Source organism: Osmia bicornis, chromosome 16 (assembly GCF_907164935.1).
Source record: "Osmia bicornis bicornis chromosome 16, iOsmBic2.1, whole genome shotgun sequence".
NCBI classification, from domain to species: Eukaryota; Metazoa; Arthropoda; class Insecta; order Hymenoptera; family Megachilidae; genus Osmia; species Osmia bicornis.
The window spans coordinates 1,631,299-1,649,816 of record NC_060231.1 but is presented as its reverse complement, the minus strand read 5'-3'; the positions used below and the strand labels follow the sequence as shown (position 1 = coordinate 1,649,816).

The window sequence follows — 18,518 nt, the reverse complement described above, 5'->3', positions numbered from 1 at the left end:
TATTTAACATATTTTTGCAAGTTGTTATGAGGCCATATTGCTTCTACTCGTATAAATGGCTTGGTTAAGTTACGGTTATATTAAATTTTACGGTCACGTTAATGCAAAACAGGTTTTATACATATATTGTTAAATAAGGTAAATGAACCAATCAGAGTATGGGTAAAAACAATATGGCGTGTCGTACTAACCTGTCCAACTTCACTAAGTATGTAAATTTTTATATAATTGTATTTTTTAAACCATTGGTTTCCTTAAACTTTTTATTTGTATTTTTGGATATTTCGGATTGAAAACTACAAGGTTTGATATTTTTGAACCATTAATTTTTGGTCCACCAAAACGAAGTTTTATCTTAATTAAATATAATTTTGAAGTCTAAGATTTAAATATATTATAATTTATTATTGTTGGATAGCCATACTGATGGTTTTTATTATACCAATACTTTATTTAAGATTAAATATATAATAAAGAAACAAAAGATATATCTTTTAATCACGCATGTTAATATAACGTCTGAAAGAAAAAAAACGCAAGAAAGCGGGAAAGACGCCCGCACCAGCGTCCTCCAACCGGAAGGACGCATCACGGAAGAAGGTTCGCGAATTATTTGACAAAACATTTCAAATTCCAACACATACAATAGAGATAAATGATAAGAAATACATAAAAGACTGTTTCCAGCAAAACAAGTATTGGCATAGTTACTGTTTTTTAATGTATGTATATTATTGAACATTGAAGTTAATATTTTGTTTTTAGCCCTTTCCCTTTTATAACACTTTTTAACCTGTTAGGCATCGAATGTACTAAATTTTTCATTATTTCTGAACCGATTTTATTCCATTCTGTTAAAAATGCATCTTTTGATTGCTGTTTCGTCAGAATAGGGTATTTTCGTGTTCTTCTCTCTAGTCCATTGCAAATGCGCTCCACCGGATTTAAATACGGAGATTGAGGACGGGTTAGTAATATATGGGGTGCGTTAAAAACGATCCATTGGCGGACAATGTAAGCACTGTGTTCAGGGTCATTATTATGTTGGGAATAGTAATTTTCTCCAAGATTTAATTTTTCTACGCATTTTTTCCAATTTTGCTTTAGGATACTTAAATATACATACTTATTCATTATACTGTCTATAAAAACAAGTTCTCCAACTCCACAGGAACGCATACATCCCCGTACCAATACGTTACCGCCCCCGTGTTTAACAGTTGGTACAATGTTATTTGAATTCAACTCTCAATCAGTGTTTCGTTTTCGCCATATTTTCGTTGGCCATCAGATCGAAAAATCAGGAATTTACTTTCATCAGAGAAAAGTATTGAATCCCAAAATTCTAAATTTTCGTATAAATATATTTTGGCGAAACTTCGGATAACCATTATGCTCCGATTCGGGCAAAATTTTGCAAATAAGCTCGATTTTGCGAAAGGAAACATCTGTGAAAATGGTTTTTGGCGACTTGAAAAAATTTTTTTACCATTTTGATGTCATTTCCTACCTTGCCGACACAACGTATTATAATGGGGCGGCGAACTGGTCCCAACACATAATTCGCACCTTCGAACATCCGGAATACACTATAGTAGGTTTTTGCTAATGACGTATTCTACCACGTCGATCGCTTGCAAATGACTGCCGTTTTTCGCAACGTCGAACGGTCAATCCGCCACCGATCTTCTCTTGTTCGGGTGTCTGGAATATTCCCCAGAATATTCCAGAACGCAAAATATAACGTAAAATCGACTATAACACATTGCAAACAGCATTTCTATGTAGACAGTATATACAGAAACAGGTAAGGTATGGAATGACATCAAAATGGTCTTATAAGAAAAAATTTTTCGAGTCGCCAAAAACCATTCTCACAGTTGTTACCTTTCTTAAAAAGGAGCTTACATGCAAAATTTGATCTACATCAGAGCATGACGGTTTTTCGAAAAACAGCCTCTATTTTTGTAAATTTTAATCGTTTTATTTTCTTTTTTTTTTTTTACTGATTAATGGCTTTCTTTTAACGATCCTTGAATGGTATCCAGCACTTTTAAGAACTATCCGGCTAGTTATGGGGTGAACCTCTACATATTCATAATTTTCTTGCACATCTTCCTCACTCGCGGTACCAAAATCTTTAGGGTTCTTTTGGCAGATACTACCGGTGGAACTGGTAATCGTGTCTGTTAAATATTGCGCAACTTTTCCATCTAGCATTGTCAAATCCAGTTTATGAAATACTGACACTTCTCTTTCGTGAATTACGCATTTCGTAGCTGCTAATGAATTAATTTCATTTCTCATACATTCAACTTCTGTCTTAATCAATTCCTTCGTTTCTTTGAAATACTGAAATTTAATGGGTCTGCAAAAGTGTGCGGATGAGGGCCGAGGATTTTTCCACAACAGACTATCAATGTCGGTACATTGAAATCGAAGGGGTACCATAGATACCATAAACATATTATTGTTCGTTACGATTGAATTGACGTTATCACTTAACTTTTGCTTATATTCGCTTTGACGTGATGAACCATCACATCCCCATTTGCTCGTTAAAAGTAGACTGGTGTCATTTAAGGCTTCAATTTCACTCAGTTTTTAATTGCATAATTCCGTTGACTGTAGAATCCAGCAACTTTTGAAGCGGTACTTTAGCAGAGGCTTGAAGCTTTTGGCTTGAATAATTTTGTTGTAACTAGGTAACGAGTCGTGATTCCTCATCTTCAACTCGTTTCGAAGCACAGTATACTTATCTTTGGAAAGTCCTAGGTCCAAAAACAAAGATAAAGTTTCTCCCGCTGTAAATTTTTGTGGTGCGTTTTTGCAGTCCGAATGGTGTTTCTTCATTTCATCAAGAAGGTCGGGACCAACTTCGTCGACAGCTTCAACAATGGATGCATTTCGTATTGTCGTTTTGATTTGTATCGTTAACCGCTTTTACGACTTGCCACTCAAACCGAAACGTATCTACTGAAAATGAGGAAATTTGTAAACGTTATATCTTGAAAAGTAATTAAAATCGGGTGTATACATTAAAGCTTAATGAATTCGTCTTGAAAAGCACTATCACATGATGTAAAAGAAAATATATAGTTCCATTTGTTACGAGCCGGAGGGGGCGGCTGCGTAGCCGGGGCTAAATTTCGGTTATGGTAATTGTTAACGGCTTGACCAGTGTTGTTATTAACACTGGGAGCCTAAGGAAGTAGACGTGGAGACGAACCTACGTATGGCTAACGTAGGGAGCCTCAGGAGCGTGATATGCGGACGAACCTACGTATGGCTAACGTAAGGAGCCGCAGGAAATGTTAGGTCTCGTAACTTGATTGATGTACCTCGAGCGGTAAAGGTACACCTTAGTGGGTTTCTGGACTAGTCAATATAATTTGACAATATTAGATAAGTTAAAATAATATGAGTTTATTCTCTATTCCGGGACCTTACAATTGTTATGTGTAATTGTCGTGGTGTTCAATGAATTAAACCCTAAGTTGCAAGTTTAAATGAATTGAATAAATAAAGTTTAGTTTCGATTCCGCGAAGCAAGAATCTAATCCTTCTCGGTTTTCACGAACGCAAGCAAACGGGGGCGGACTACAACGATTAGAATAATGCTTAACAGCAGACAACGTACTGTATAGTTACTGAGTGCTTGAAAGGGACATGAATACCCGATCTCGCAGAGTTTCCTCGTTGCAGAGATTATCCGAAAAGAACGTACTGACGTGTATCGAACTGATTCTAGACTTCAACTAGACCCGAGGTGCCCTTGTCGCTACCCTTTTTATACTCAAAAATTAGAGTAAAAAGAGTGGTGGGGACTGACTCTACGTGACCCGCAGGACCGCGTCCTTGCTTTGCGTTGGTCTCGAATTTTCTAGAAGACGGTTGGTGTCGGGTGCACACATCCGATTCCATATAAGGAAATTTTTGAGAAGGGTTTGTAACACCATATAAGGAAATTTCCGAGACGGATACGTAACACATTTAAAATACGAAACTTGACCATCATATCTTTTAAACTAATAATGTAAATAAATTTTTGTTCACGCCAAAACATGGGCCCCCTTGTACCGTGCAATTTCCATATAAACAATTTTTCCTATCATCAATAGTTACGAAATAAAACGTCTGTCACACTTTAGCGTGGACACACTGGATAGTTATTTATGTGAATATTTATAAACACTTATCTTTATAACATATGCTGAAAATGTTCACCTTCGGCTTCCAGGCATCTTTGAAAGCGCTTTTCTAAATTTTTAGATACATTTTGTAGCGTCTGTTCACTAACACTTTCTATTTCGCGGCGCATAGAATTTTCTAATTCACTTATCGTTTGTGGTCTGTTCTTGTAAACGCGTGGTTTTAAAAATCTCCATAAAAAAACTCCGGAGGACTTAAATCTGATGACCGGGGTGGCCATAGATTTTTGGAAATTATTCTATTTGCAAAAGAACTGTCTATTTTCTGTATGCTATTGTTTGAAGTATGGCACGTCGCGTGGTCCCATTGGGGTTTGTTCCACCCCACATCCGTGTATTTTGGGAATTTAAATATCCATTTAAATAGAACCAAGCTTCATCCGTGAAAAAAGTATAATCCAGAACGTGGAGATCATTTTGAATAAGCTGCTGGAATCACTGGCAAAACTGCACTCGTTTCGAGTAGTCTGGCGGATGCAGCTCTTGCATCGCTGTAGCACGATACGGATGCAGCTTTGCATTTTTTGTAGCTTTTTAACACGTTGAATAAGGCACCTCAATCTGTTGAGAGAGATGCCTCAACGATGTCGATGGCTCTGCTAATAAACGATCCCGCACATTCTGAACAATTTCATCGGACATCTTCCGGCCTCCCTTATGTTGTGTCGCGATACTCCCGGTTTTTTCAAACTTCTCTACAAGTCTCGAAATTGATGATAATGACAGTACACTAATTTCTGTATATACTTGTGCAAAATTAATTTGAGCTTCAGTGAAGGAGCTGGTCGTCTAATATTACCGAACGAGAAAAACACGTTGTTCGATGGAATACATTATTAAATTACTATTACGTTGCAATTAAATTATAAATTAAATTAAAATACATTAAAAAAATCGCAATCACAAAAAATAAGTAAAAATAAAATCACCAGACAATCACGGTTACAAGACAAACGGTTGACGTTTTAAAAACACTGTCGTTTTCTCAGCTTCGTTTTTCGTTGTGTAACGTCTCGAAATTATTCACGAGCACGCTACTGCGCCGACGCGTAGGAAGAGCGATTCCCTAAGAGAAGGCGACTCGTATTCTTTATATATATTATAATAATAAAGGAAGGGATTATAGGTTCGGGTGGCACGCGGTAAAGGAGTAAAATCCAACGTTAATTCCTTTCTCAAAATAATATGTGAATTTATTCAAAGAAATGATGTGTCTTGTGTTTGACTATAATATAAAAATAAAAAGGTAAGTAATATAAAAAGATAATATTGAATGTAATTAAATAATGAATGAATTGATGTAATTAATTATTGAATTTAAATAATGAATTGAATTAATGTAGTTAAATAACAAATGTTGCGCCCTGTTTTTAAAATACAAAAAGAAAATAATAGTATTAGTAAGGTACAATGAGTACGCCCTGGATTGAAAAATACAAAGAAAATAACAATCGTGTTTGTGCTAAAATTGGAATACAATAAAAGAAAATTAGATTATTAGTTACAAAAATAATTCAACCTAAAATAAAAATACAGCGGAAAAATAAATTGATTAGTGAACGCGGTTCTAGATATGATTATTAAACTTGAATTTATAATTTAATATAATTTAATATAATTTAATATAATATAAATGATTTGAATGATTGTCGGGAAATTGGCCAAGATCCGTTCTGACGCTGTAGGAGTTGGCTCGTTCGGCCGCAGTTCGGTTTCTGGGCAACTTAGCCGTCACTGAACAGGCCGCATCCAAGGAGCTTCGGCTTTCGCTCGCTCGTTAAGCTTGGGTGCGAACCTGACACGTAGGAGAACCGTTGCGAATCGATAGTTGAGCGCTCCGGGTCTGACGCGGAACCTTTGCCGCTTTGCCGACAAAAGAGTCTAAGGTTACTGAATTCTATACAAATCGTATCATAGACCCGTCTCGGACTACGATCAGAATCGAAGTGAAAAATTTTTGCGCGGCACGCTCGTATTTATACTGGAGAACTGCTGACGTAGCAGTTTTTTCTACCTGTGTTTTCGATACCGGAAGTGTTCGGACTTTGACCTGCGCGTACGTGACTCCGTGCGTATCGCTATCTCTGTCTACGCGCTGTTGCTGTCTCTTTCTACTCTGCGCTTATTCGTATCTCTTTCTATTCGCTATTGCTGTCTCTATCTATTTATTTCGCGCGCTGTGTCGATCTTTTATCGACGCGGTAGAATTATCGACGTATATTTTGAAGTATATAAAATTTTTGTTAAATGTAAATTATAAGATTCTTTTTAGTTATTAAGTATGAATATAATTATTTAAATCAATATAGTACAATAATAAATAAAAAATGAACTGTTACAAATTTAATTATAAAACGAAAAAAAATGAATAAATATATTAATAAATACTAATTATTAATTCTTGTTGTTTATTCTTCTTCCTGCTGGATGTTACAGCCTTCCCCCTGTGTTGGTCTCTTGTCCTCAAGAGACTCTTCGGCTGTTGATCGTCTTTCGGAGCAAAATTTGCATTGGCATTTCTGTTCATCATTTCTGGGGGATGCTGCCAGTCTTCCAAAGTATTTGATGATCTTTGCATGTTTCCTCCTTGGATCCTTCTTATCTGATTTTTTAGAGATCTTCCAATTTATTTCTGATACATCGATGGGGGTTAACCTCCATGGTATAACCGTTTCTGGTTTCTGCTGTGTTGGAGCCTTTGGAGAATTTTTGGAATAATTAGTAAAAATTATGGAATAATTAAAAGGATACTTGTACCTCGTTTAATCGTTTTAGTGCTTTTCTTAAGCGTTTCAATTGTTGGCGTTTACCAGCTCGACGAGTCATTGTTGTAGTTGAAAATTTTCAAAATTAAATATGGCGTTTGCGTAGGTGGCGCTTTACGCCTTCTTTCTTTCTTTAACCCTCGGAGTACGGTCCGTCGGGGGCAGGTAACGGGGTCTCTCGTGACTCACACCGATATTCCACTAATACATACTTTCTGATCCCCACCACGCCCGTTCGGAACTGCTCAGGTCTCGGAACCTGAGACTCGAGACTCTGCCCCCTTCCCCTAATTTTATAAGATACGTATTTTCAATCTATTTCTCTCTGTTGTCTACGTTTATATATCTGTTTATTTTTTACGCGAAAACCTATTTTTTTATATATACATATATAAGGTAAAGAGGAATAATGAATTGTACAATAATAAATAATTAGTTATAAAGTTTATTCGTTATTTATATCGTTGCATCTATTGCATATAATTGCTCGACTTTGTGCAGAATGTGCAGTACAAATATGTTTGTTACAAACGTCGCATGTACTAGTGTATTTATTATTATTTCCCACACACATATAACATCTTGCTCGCTTTTGACCTGCTAATTGGGGTTTATTTATTTTTACTTTACGTCCGGTAGCTTCTATGGCGTTTACAATATGTTTATGGTATCTAACCTGCTGATTTTCAATGGCTGAAGCTCTTGCGTCTATATTTTTTTTTGACAAGTTTGTTGCCAATTCTTCTAGAAATAATTTTCTTTTGGATGTTAGCGAATTTGTGCCACCCCATGTGGGATATTTAGTCATCCATACAACAAATGCATTGTATGCGGCAATATCTACTAAATACATAAATAAAGATAGTGGCCATCGGCGAGTAGAACGACGACAAGTATATTCTCGTAGCAGTTTGTCCAATGTGTCTACGCCGCTTTTTGTAGAATTATAAAAATTTATTATCTCCGGTTTGAAATTATTTGTTCCTGACGATATTTCATGCTCGTGGTGTAATGTTGATAATAAAGTAACACATTTTCTAAGTTTTGGTATATAAGAAACTAAAGTTACCTTGCCGGTATATAAAAAATGAGACGAATATAAGGCGCGATTTCGTGTATCCGTAAGCACTTTCGGTAAATCTTTCCTATTTTTGCGTATTGTACCAACTACAGAAATTTCATCCTTCAATAATTCTTCTGCTAAAGTAATGTCCGTAAAAAAATTGTCTGTTGTAACACATAGTTTTGAATTTTTCCAGAAGTTTGTTAGTTGTTTTACAACACGGCTTCCTTGTTGTTTTTCTGGAGCATTGGCTGTCTTCCCGAGGTAAACGTCCATATTACAGCAATAAAAAGTTTTGGAATCACAAAGGGTCCATATTTTTATTCCATATTTGCCGGGTTTATTTGGCATATACACCTTGAACGAACATCTGCCACGAAATGTCATAAGTTGCTCATCAACACATTCCAGATTGGTAGCACTATAAGATTGTTTACAATTTTCAGTAAAAGCGTTTACAATTTGCCGTAGAGGTGCTAATTTATCGGTTGACTTCCTTTCGTACCGTGTAGCAGATTCGTCAAAGCGAATATATTTCAATATACTTTTGATTTGGTGGTATATTCTCCATTGCCCTGTTGTTGGTGTGTAGGATAACAGTATCCATAATTTCTTTATTGATGAAAAGATGAAAGCATTCATCTTTTCTACATGTTCACTATTTTCTGTAAGTGAACACATCCGTGGCGGATTCTGAACTTCGATGTTATCTTTCATCTGCGAAATATATCTCCATGTGCGTCCGCATACACGTGGTTTCTTGGATCTGAATCCTCTTCGCAATCTGATGAATGCGATTCATCAGATTCCAAATTTTGGGCCTCTGGCTCACAATCACTGTTGGATGAGCCTCCATCATTTGATGATGTTTCACAGTTGTAACTGTTTTCATCATTCAGAAGCTCACTAAATACTGCAGACATTATGTAGCAACAACAAGAATAACAATAACAATAATAATAACAAAAATAACAACAATAATAACAATAACGATAAAATGAATAAACAAGAATTTTTTTCAAAAGACACGGAATGATGCTTGCTGGTTGACTGATACAGTACGAATGACTTTTCCCATCTGAAAAAGGTTTTCTTTTTTCGCCACTCAAGGACTTGCCAATGGGTAGTTACTGCTTGTAATTTTCCAGATGTTAGAAATTCCCATATACCACCCTGACATGCCATACCTAGTACAGGCGACAACACAACCTTTATGTTTACAATATGATGGACCCAACAGCGGTGGGTCCTGGTAATACCGCGCCATATCCGTCATAAAATTAGCCGTAGGACCCTTGAGTAGGTTTCAAGATAACCAAAGACTTTCCCGAACGAGAAAAGTCAAGCTCTTCTTTTCTTCTCAAAAAGCATTTCGTTATTACATACATATTGTCCTGATTTCTTTATGAAAAATAAATTGTAAAAAATAAACGATTTCACTACCGCGTACATACGTATTACCTCTTCAAAGCGTAGAAACTAAATGGCTTATACTTCCTTTCGGAAGAACGGCAAAATTCCCACCATAAATTTAGTGGTTTTTGATATTGCTTGATTGTCCCGTCTAGAGGACAAGACGTTGCAGCATAATTGTACGATCAAACGAACTTACCTTAGTGATGTTCGATCGTGATTATGCTAGACGTCTTGTCCGAATAGATCAAACCCCCCCTTCTTTAGTTAGTCCCAACCCACTTGATCTATTCGGCTTGCAATTTGAGGGCTTTGAAATGAAAAAATACAAAAGCCCAAAGGGTTTAGAGGCACCAGAGGTTAACCCAGAAATAGCACTTAAACTACCAGGCCATTCCAAGTCCAGGGACACACATATGCGTCAAAGACAGCAGATGGCCGGTGGTGCTCTGACTTGTCTGGGAGCTGCCATGACCTCTTTAATAGAGGAAAAAGATAGCATCGATAAGGCACAGATGATGGAGAGACTGCACGATGCTGGCAGATTGATGGTGGAACTATTGCATAGTCAGACCAGGTCAAGGATAGCTTTGATTTTAGCTGGTGTCGACAGGGACACACGGACAATGTTGGAAAGCACCAAACCTGATGTTTTCCTGTTTGGTAAGAACCTTGCTGACAAGGTTCGAGAGGCTAGGACCATGGAAAAAGTTGCAAATTCAATAAAGAAGCAGTCAAGTCATACGAATCAGAGATCGTTGTCGGCAAAGACGAAATTAAACTCCTTCAGCCTGCAGGGGAGGAGGCCAAGCCCCTACCAGGCAGGCTATCGAAACTCTCAGGGAGGCCAATACAGGCAAAGGCTTGTCTTCAGAAACAAGCCACAAAATCAGCCGTTCAACCGAAATGCACGATTCCAGAGGAACGACAGACCCAGGAACCAGAACCGGATGAGATAAGTGTAAGTAAAGTTGCGGGAAGACTAAAGTGTTTTCTGAACAATTGGAAAGAAATAACTTCGGATAGGTTTATCATAGATTGTGTAGAGGGTTATAAAATTAGGTTTTATAAGAAACCGGTACAACGAAGAAATCCAGTACCAAAACTCACCTCCAACGAAGAGGTTAAAAAATTTCAAGATGCGATTGTGAAATTAACCTCGAAAGGTGCAGTCGAGGAATGTAAACCATGTAAAAATCAATTTCTATCAAGTTATTTCCTAGTACCGAAACCTGATGGATCTTATCGCTTTATTTTAAATTTAAAAGGTTTAAACGACTTCATTCAGACATCGCATTTCAAAATGGAAGATATTAGAACGGCTGCAGGTTTAGTTCATCCCGGTTGTTTTATGGGAACGTTAGATTTACAAGATGCTTATTACCTCGTACCGGTTCATGTCAGCAGTCGAAAATATTTAAGGTTCAAGTTTCTAGGTCGTGTATATCAATTTACATGTTTACCTTTTGGTTTAAATCTAAGCCCGTTTATTTTTACAAAATTGTTGAAGCCGGTTGCTAGCACGTTAAGATCCAGAGGGTTTAAGTCGGTAATATATTTAGACGATTTTTTATGTATCGGCGGAGATTACGAGTCTTGTGAGAAAAACATTATTGAAACATGTAAGATGCTAGAATCATTAGGTTTCTTGATAAATGAACGTAAAAGTTGTTGGACTCCGGCATTGAGGTGTAAATTCTTGGGAATGATTATTGATTCAGTGCAATACACACTCGAATTACCATTAAATAAAAAAGAGAGTTTAATCGATCTACTTAAGCGGAGATTAACAGAAAAAAGATGTACAATTAAAGAATGTGCAGAGTTAATAGGTAAATTAATAGCGGCCTGTCCAGCGGTTGAATATGGTTTTCTGTATACGAAACGAATTGAAAGAGAAAAGATTTTGGCATTAGCGAAACATAGTGGAGATTATAATAAAGGTATGAGTTTATCTGTTTCTGCTCGACGTGATTTAAGATGGTGGCTAAACAGTTTACCAGATGCAAGAAATAGTTTCAAATCAGCGGAGTATACAGCAGTAATATACTCTGACGCTTCGGGGACAGGTTGGGGAGCCACGGACGGTTTAGTAGAAGCGCACGGTCATTGGAATAGTTTTCAGAAAGTTTTACATATTAATTATAGAGAGCTGCTAGCGGTAAAATTAGCATTAGAGACATTGGCGAGTAGTTTATATAATTGTCAAATACTACTTAGGGTGGACAACACTACTGCGATTGCGTATATTAATAGAATGGGGGGTGTACGATATTCTCTGTATAACAAATTGGCGAGAGAAATATGGCAATGGGCGGAAAAAAGAAGAATTTTCCTCTTTGCATCTTATATCCCCTCAATTGAGAATACTCAGGCAGACAGACTATCAAGATTAAACGATGATATAGAATGGGAACTTAACCCCGAAATATTTGGTATTATTAAAGAACAGCTGGGCTGTCCTGAGGTTGATTTGTTTGCTAATGGAGAAAACAGGAAGTGCGAAAAATTCATATCTTGGAGACCGGATCCAGAGGCCATTCAGATTGATGCTTTTACAGTTAGCTGGTCGAAGTTAAAATTCTATGCCTTTCCACCGTTTAGTTTAATTTTAAAAACCTTAGTTAAGGTTAAGCGGGATAAAGCAACGGGAATCATGGTAGTCCCAAGATGGCTAGGACAACCTTGGTACCCTCTATTTAGAGAGTTACTTTTAAAAGAGCCTCTAATCTTCGAACCAGACAATAATTTATTGATGTCACCCTGTAGGACAAAGATACATCCTCAAGTGGATCACTTGTACTTGATGGCCGGCTTAATATCAGGGAAGCGTTTCTAAGGAAAGAAGTCCCACGAGAGGCAGTGGATATTTTGGTCGCCTCACTGGCCCCAGCAACAGTGAAGCAATACGGAACGGCACTAAGAAGATGGGCGCATTTCTGTTCGACATATCAAATTGACTTCTATTCACCAAATAGAAATTAGCACTATCAAAACCCCTTCTGCCTTGTCCGAGATTATTTTCCGAATTGTCGTACATTCGACGAGTAACTAGCGCGCAGCTGGCGAACCTTAGAGGCTACACCCCTTAGAGAGTTTATCATTAGCGGAAATATCACTCAAAACTGCGACTCTATTAGCGTTAAGTACAGCTCACAGATCTCAGACGTTAGCTAGCATAAAAATCAGAGATATTCATTCTACAGCAAGGGGTTTGGAAATTAAGATTCCGGATTTAATTAAGCGAAAATTCCACTTGGGGTAGTACCCGGTCCCATTTTTCCGGAGTTTCACATAGTTTGGCTATCATCATATGACATAAAACACAAAAATCTCGGGTTCGAGCCAATAAGAAACAAATACCAAAACTCTGCGATGCGGTAAAATTATACCGCCGGCAAAAAAACTGTGCGATCAACGGCGCCAGAGAGCACGACGCCGGACCATTTCTCTCTGACTGATGTGAATGGAAGTAAAAGACGCTTGCGTGACCGCACTCAGCAGCAATAACAACTGAGCCATTAATATCAATACCAACCGTGGCTATCATATTTTGCTTACCCTCTTCAATAGGGACAGAAGCCATAGGTTGCTTAATCGTGACTGTCTGAGCCACTGATCCTACATCTTCCTTGTTCATCGGAACAAGTTTGATCTTGGTCCCAATCAATTCAGTTTGGACCACAGTTAATAATTCTGGGAGATAAGGAATCGCTGGGTGTACAGATTCATAATCTCCTTCATCATTGAAGCCGCATTCCAAAAGCCACTGTATCTGAAGCGGCGTCAGCTTCACCGATTGTTTATACCCCAGCAGGTTCTCAGTCGCATTACCTGCATTGGTATCAACAGGACGTATGTCCGCTGGCAACTCCCAATCGGGATCAAGTTCGGGGTCACGCGTGAACGCAATATCAGAAGCGATTCGCGTCGTGTAAACTGCAAGGCATGGATAAGCTGCATACAGATAATGTGTATCAGCATCAACCCTGCCAAACCATCCGATGGATTGGTCTTCTTCGGATTGAATATAACAACGAGGTTTAGCACGTATGCGTACCTCTCTATGATTCAAGCTCGTATTTCCGAGGCCGTCCATAAAGTATCCTAATAATACTGGAACACTATAGTTACCAGCATAAATCATGCGCATGAAACTGTCTTCATCATGCGTCAACGGTCGACCAGATAAATCTAGTGTCTTAAGCAATCTAGCATATGCTAGAGTAGCAGCGAAGTACGACATCGCTGATTCTGGTACACGTCTACTAAAGCCATTATCTACAGCAGAAATACTTCTATGTATCTGCCTAGCAATCTGGTCAATGGCATAAAAACCAGGGTAGACAACGACCTCTTTCGCGATAGGTCTTGCCTCACGACCCGGCTCCGGCATCACAGCCTCTCTATAGAGGGGATCGTTCTTAGGAGCCGTTGCTGTGGTTGAGAGATGTTGCGGCTTTGGCAAGCCTGACACCCTCTCCCCCTCGACCTTTGGAGGTCGGATCGACGCCTTTGGTTTTGGGCGTGATGATTGCCGACGTTGAGTCGGTTGCGGAGCGAATTCTCGCTCATCCCTGCCGTCATAACGGCTAGGGCCAGGTTCCCACCGTCCGGGTGCGAACCCTTGCTCGCGCCTTGGGCCACGAGAACGGTTAGAGTTAGTGAACTCTTTCTTAATCGGCCTGTGATAAAAAACACGAGTGTAGCGAGATCGGTTATCGGGGTAGCGATTAATTCCCATCATAAATTTAGTGGTTTTCGATATTGCTTGATTGTCCCATCTGATAAGGACTTCATCATCACTGGAATGGAGTCTTGAGGCACTCCTTTTAACGGAAGAACGCGAAACTTCAGTCTACTAAGAAAAACGAAAGACAAAGAAAGCGCAACTGACGATCGCCCCCCACCGCGATGAAGCGAACGAAATATGATCGGCATTTCGCTACGACCACACGCAAACGTCCCCACTCTTCCGACTAGACGTGTCTCCGGAGACCCCGTTACCGTACTGCGAGGGTTAACCTATTCTCTCTCTCTGTCTTTCCTCTTCTAGGAAAGACCATAATGGCGGTTATGGGCTCGATGAATAAAAAAAACTTTTATAGAGAATAAAATTATATTTTAATTATATGTTACTCTCCCCCCCCTTTTTTTTTTTTTTTTAACATAAAGAAAATATATATATATTACAATGATAATCATTTTATTGCTGCCAAAACAGACTATTCAAATATGCTAAATCACAATCTTGGGAGGGGAATTCCCAGTTGCATACTCTGCAGCGGGTTTGTAGGATGCCGTACTCCTTAATTACCAAATATGTAGTGGGTACCCTGGTTTACCCACTGGTTACGGGCTTCCGGACGAATTCTCCTAGCGCAGTTGAAGCATATTCTTCCTTCCGCGGGGGAAAAGATGTGCATAAACGCGATGCTGCAGTCTAAAATGCACAAGGCATCGGCCATTGCCACTGGTGCACGCATCTTTCTTATTTCTATAAATTATTATTATATTTAATATTTATTTTCTGAATTTTAATTTATATAACGCTTACTTTTCTTTATAACTCTTCTTTTCTTCACAAATCTTTTCTTTTTTTTAGCACTTTTCTTCACCTTTACTTTTCACTCCGTTTCTGACGGTTGCTCCTTTCGGTGGTTGCAGTGCGTATAGTACAGTGGCGTTCTTTTTAGAGTGCTTCCACTTGCTTCCAACGGTTTTTCGGATTTTCGTTAATACGCATGCGCGTGTTCGTGAACCTAGTGGATTTTTGCATCGATTTTCACGTTTGATCTATGATGTTGATTGGTAGATAGGCCCTCTTTAGCCTATCTTTATGAACGATGCGCTTTTTATTGAGTCTTATTGCCAATTCTATGTTATTTGGTTCTATGTTTCGAAGTATAGTGTATGGTCCAGTGTATTCTGTGTCAAATTTGTTTCTTCTAGGCGGGTTTAAAAGCATAACTTTTTCACCTGTTTCGTAATTTATTGGTCGAATTTTTCTGTCATAGTAGTGTTTTTGTCTGTGTTTCTCTTTTTCCAAATTTGATTTTGCTATTTCTCGTAAATTGTACAGTGTTTGAATTAGTTTTTCAATATAGTCGGGATATGTTTTTAAACTATCAATCGGTTTGATACTTGATGGTTGTCGAGCTTTCTTTCCGAAAATTAATTCATGTGGTGTAAATTTCGTTCCTTCGTGGATGCTGGTGTTATAGGAAAACATTGCTTGTGGTAACCATTCATCCCAATGTTTTTCTTTTGAAATATAATGTTTTAAATATTCTATTAAAACATGATGACTTCTTTCTAGTGATCCATTTGATTGAGGATGGAATGAAGATGTCCTGTATGTTTTGATTTGGAATGCTTTGGCTAATTTCTTCATTAATGATCCTGTGAAACATGTACCCTGGTCTGTAAGTATGGCTTTTGGACTACCAAATTTGCATATGAAGTGTTCTGTAAAAGCTTTTGCTACTTCTTCAGATGTGGTTGAAACTAAAGGTATTGCAGATGAGTATTTGGTTAAATTATCCTGGATGGTAAGTATATAACTATTTCCTGTTGTAGTAATTGGTAGTGGTCCTAATATGTCTAAAGATACTTTGTCAAATGCATCAATAGGGGTGTCAGTGATGACCATAGGTTCCTTGTTTTTCATCCTTACTAATTTTACTTTTTGACAACTGATGCAGGTTCTAATATAATCAGTGATTTTCTTTTTCATGTTTTTCCAATAATAATTATTTCTGATTCTATGGTAAGTCTTTTTTATTCCTTTATGCCCTCCTACTGGGCTCTCATGGTTTTCTCTAATTATATGTATTCTTTCTTCTTTAGGTGGTGTGATTATGGTTCCTTTACATAGTGTGATGGAGATGTTTGATTCTGCAAAAATTACTTGTAGGAGTTTATGTAATCCTCTTAGTTTAGGTATAGAACATTCTTGAATTTGTCTTTTATAGAATTCTTGATAAAGTATTTTCAGTGTTTTAGGTAGGTCTTCACTTGAAAGTGTTACTAGGCCAAATATTTCTTTGTTCTTCTTTTTTTAAATGTATGATAATTTCTTCCTGTTGAGGTATATGTATTTTTATTTTTTCTTTTTGTAAAAATTCTCTTGATTGACTGTCTATTGGTTTTCCCTCTTCATTTAGGAATACAATTAGTATCCCTTTCTTCATCCAGAGGTGGTCAGTTGTCTCTACTATCTTGGATGTGACTGGTAGGTTGCTGATTACTCTTGGTTGTGTTATTTTATGAGTGGTAAGTTGATCTTCTTCTTTAATAATTTTAATTGGAGTTATAGGTGCTGTTGATGTACTTCCTGAATTATTTTTTTCTTCCTTTTTCAGCTCTGAAAATTCTTCTTTGGTTCCTAAAGATGCCTTTTTTGTTCTTGAAGATGCTTTTTTTATTCCTGAAGATGATCTTTTTGTTCCTGAAGATGAATCTATTTTGGGTGGTTCTCTATATATACATGTTTGGGTAGAGTTATTCCTTCTTCAAAGTCTTCAATTTCATCACCAATTATTATTGGTTCATGTCTCCTTTTAAGTGGTTTAGGAGGTTCAGAAATGAGTTGTTTTTTAGGTGGATGATGAATTTCTACTGTGATTCTTTTCTCATTTGGTCTTCTCTTTTTAAATTGTTTGTTTGCTGAGCTTGATGTTTCCTTTTTCCTCTTCCTGTGTTGTTGGTCTTGAAATTCGTCGATATCGCAATATTCTGATTCACTGGAGGTAGTATTTTCTTTAAGACGTTTCTGATGTAGTTTGCTGCTTGTTTCATGTAGCCTTTTATAGTGTTGTGTAATTTTTTCTTTTTTAATTTCTCTCTCAGAATCAGATGAAGTATCTCGCTGGCGTGTAGGATATTGGTGTGTTGTTTTTCTTCTTACAATACTTCTTTCGGACTCAGAGGAGGTATCTCTTTGTCGTGTCGCGTGTTGATACGATTGTTTTTTCTTTTTTGTTTTTCTGTTTTGTTCTGAAGATGTGTCTCGGCGTCTTGTTGGATATTGATGTGTTTCTTTCTTCTTTTTGACTTCTCTTGAACTTGATGATGTTGTTGGTCTTGGTCTTGTAGGGTGTTGATGAGTTTCCTTTTTTTTCTTGTACTCCCTAGAATCGGATGTCGTCTACGGTCTAGGACGTGTAGGGTATTGGTGCCATTCCTTTTTCTTTTTTATGACTTTTGATCCTGAAGTTGAGGTAGTACTTCTAGGACGAGTTGGATATTGATGCCATTGTTTTTTCTTCTTAATTTCTCTTGATTCGGTAGTTGAAGTAGTTGCTCTAAGTCTCGTAGCATACTGGTTGGTGCCATTGTTTTTTCTTTTTTACTTCTTTTGAATCTGTGGTGGAGTGTTTTCTTTTTGCTTGAATTGGTAGTGTTGCAATAGGATTTCGGGATAATGCATCGGCGTTTATATTTTGTTTTCCAGGTTTATATTTGATTTCATAGTCGTATTCGCTTAATTTTAGTTTCCATCGCATTAATCTTGATGCGGGATCTGTTAAATTATGCAGCCACGTTAATGGTTTGTGGTCTGTTATTAAATAAAATTTTCTTCCGTAAATATAGGGCCTAAAATGAGTTACGGCATATATGACTGCTAATAGTTCTCTTTCTGTGGCAGAATATTGGGTTTCTGCCTTGTTTAATACCCTTGAAGTATATGATACCGGTTGATCTTTCCCGATTTCGCCTTGGCTAAGTACTGTTCCAACGGCGATTCCAGATGCGTCCGTAGTGATGTTGAATGGTTTTGTAAAATCTGGATACTGAAGAATTGGTTCCTCGCATAATTTATTTCTGAGGATGATGAAGGCTTGTTGTTGCTGTTGTGTCCATTCGAATTTTTGTTCTTTTTTTGTTAAATCGGATAAAGGTTTAGCTATTTTTGAAAAGTTTTTGATAAATCTTCTATAATATCCGCATAAACCAAGGAATTGCCTAATATTTTTAACTGTTTTGGGAACTGGAAACTCTTTGACCGCTTCTATTTTCTTTGGGTCAGGTTTCACTCCATCTTCTGTGATAATGTGTCCCAAA

General features: G+C 37.6%; 1 protein-coding gene across 1 annotated transcript; it reads left to right on the top strand.

The window, feature by feature from the left end:
• The first annotated feature begins 10,755 nt into the window (after window positions 1-10,755).
• LOC123988613 lies at window positions 10,756-12,291 on the top strand. Its single transcript, XM_046289300.1, has one exon. The coding sequence runs from the start codon at window positions 10,756-10,758 to the stop codon at window positions 12,289-12,291; it is 1,536 nt and encodes a 511-aa protein (XP_046145256.1).
• Window positions 12,292-18,518: the final 6,227 nt, after the last annotated feature.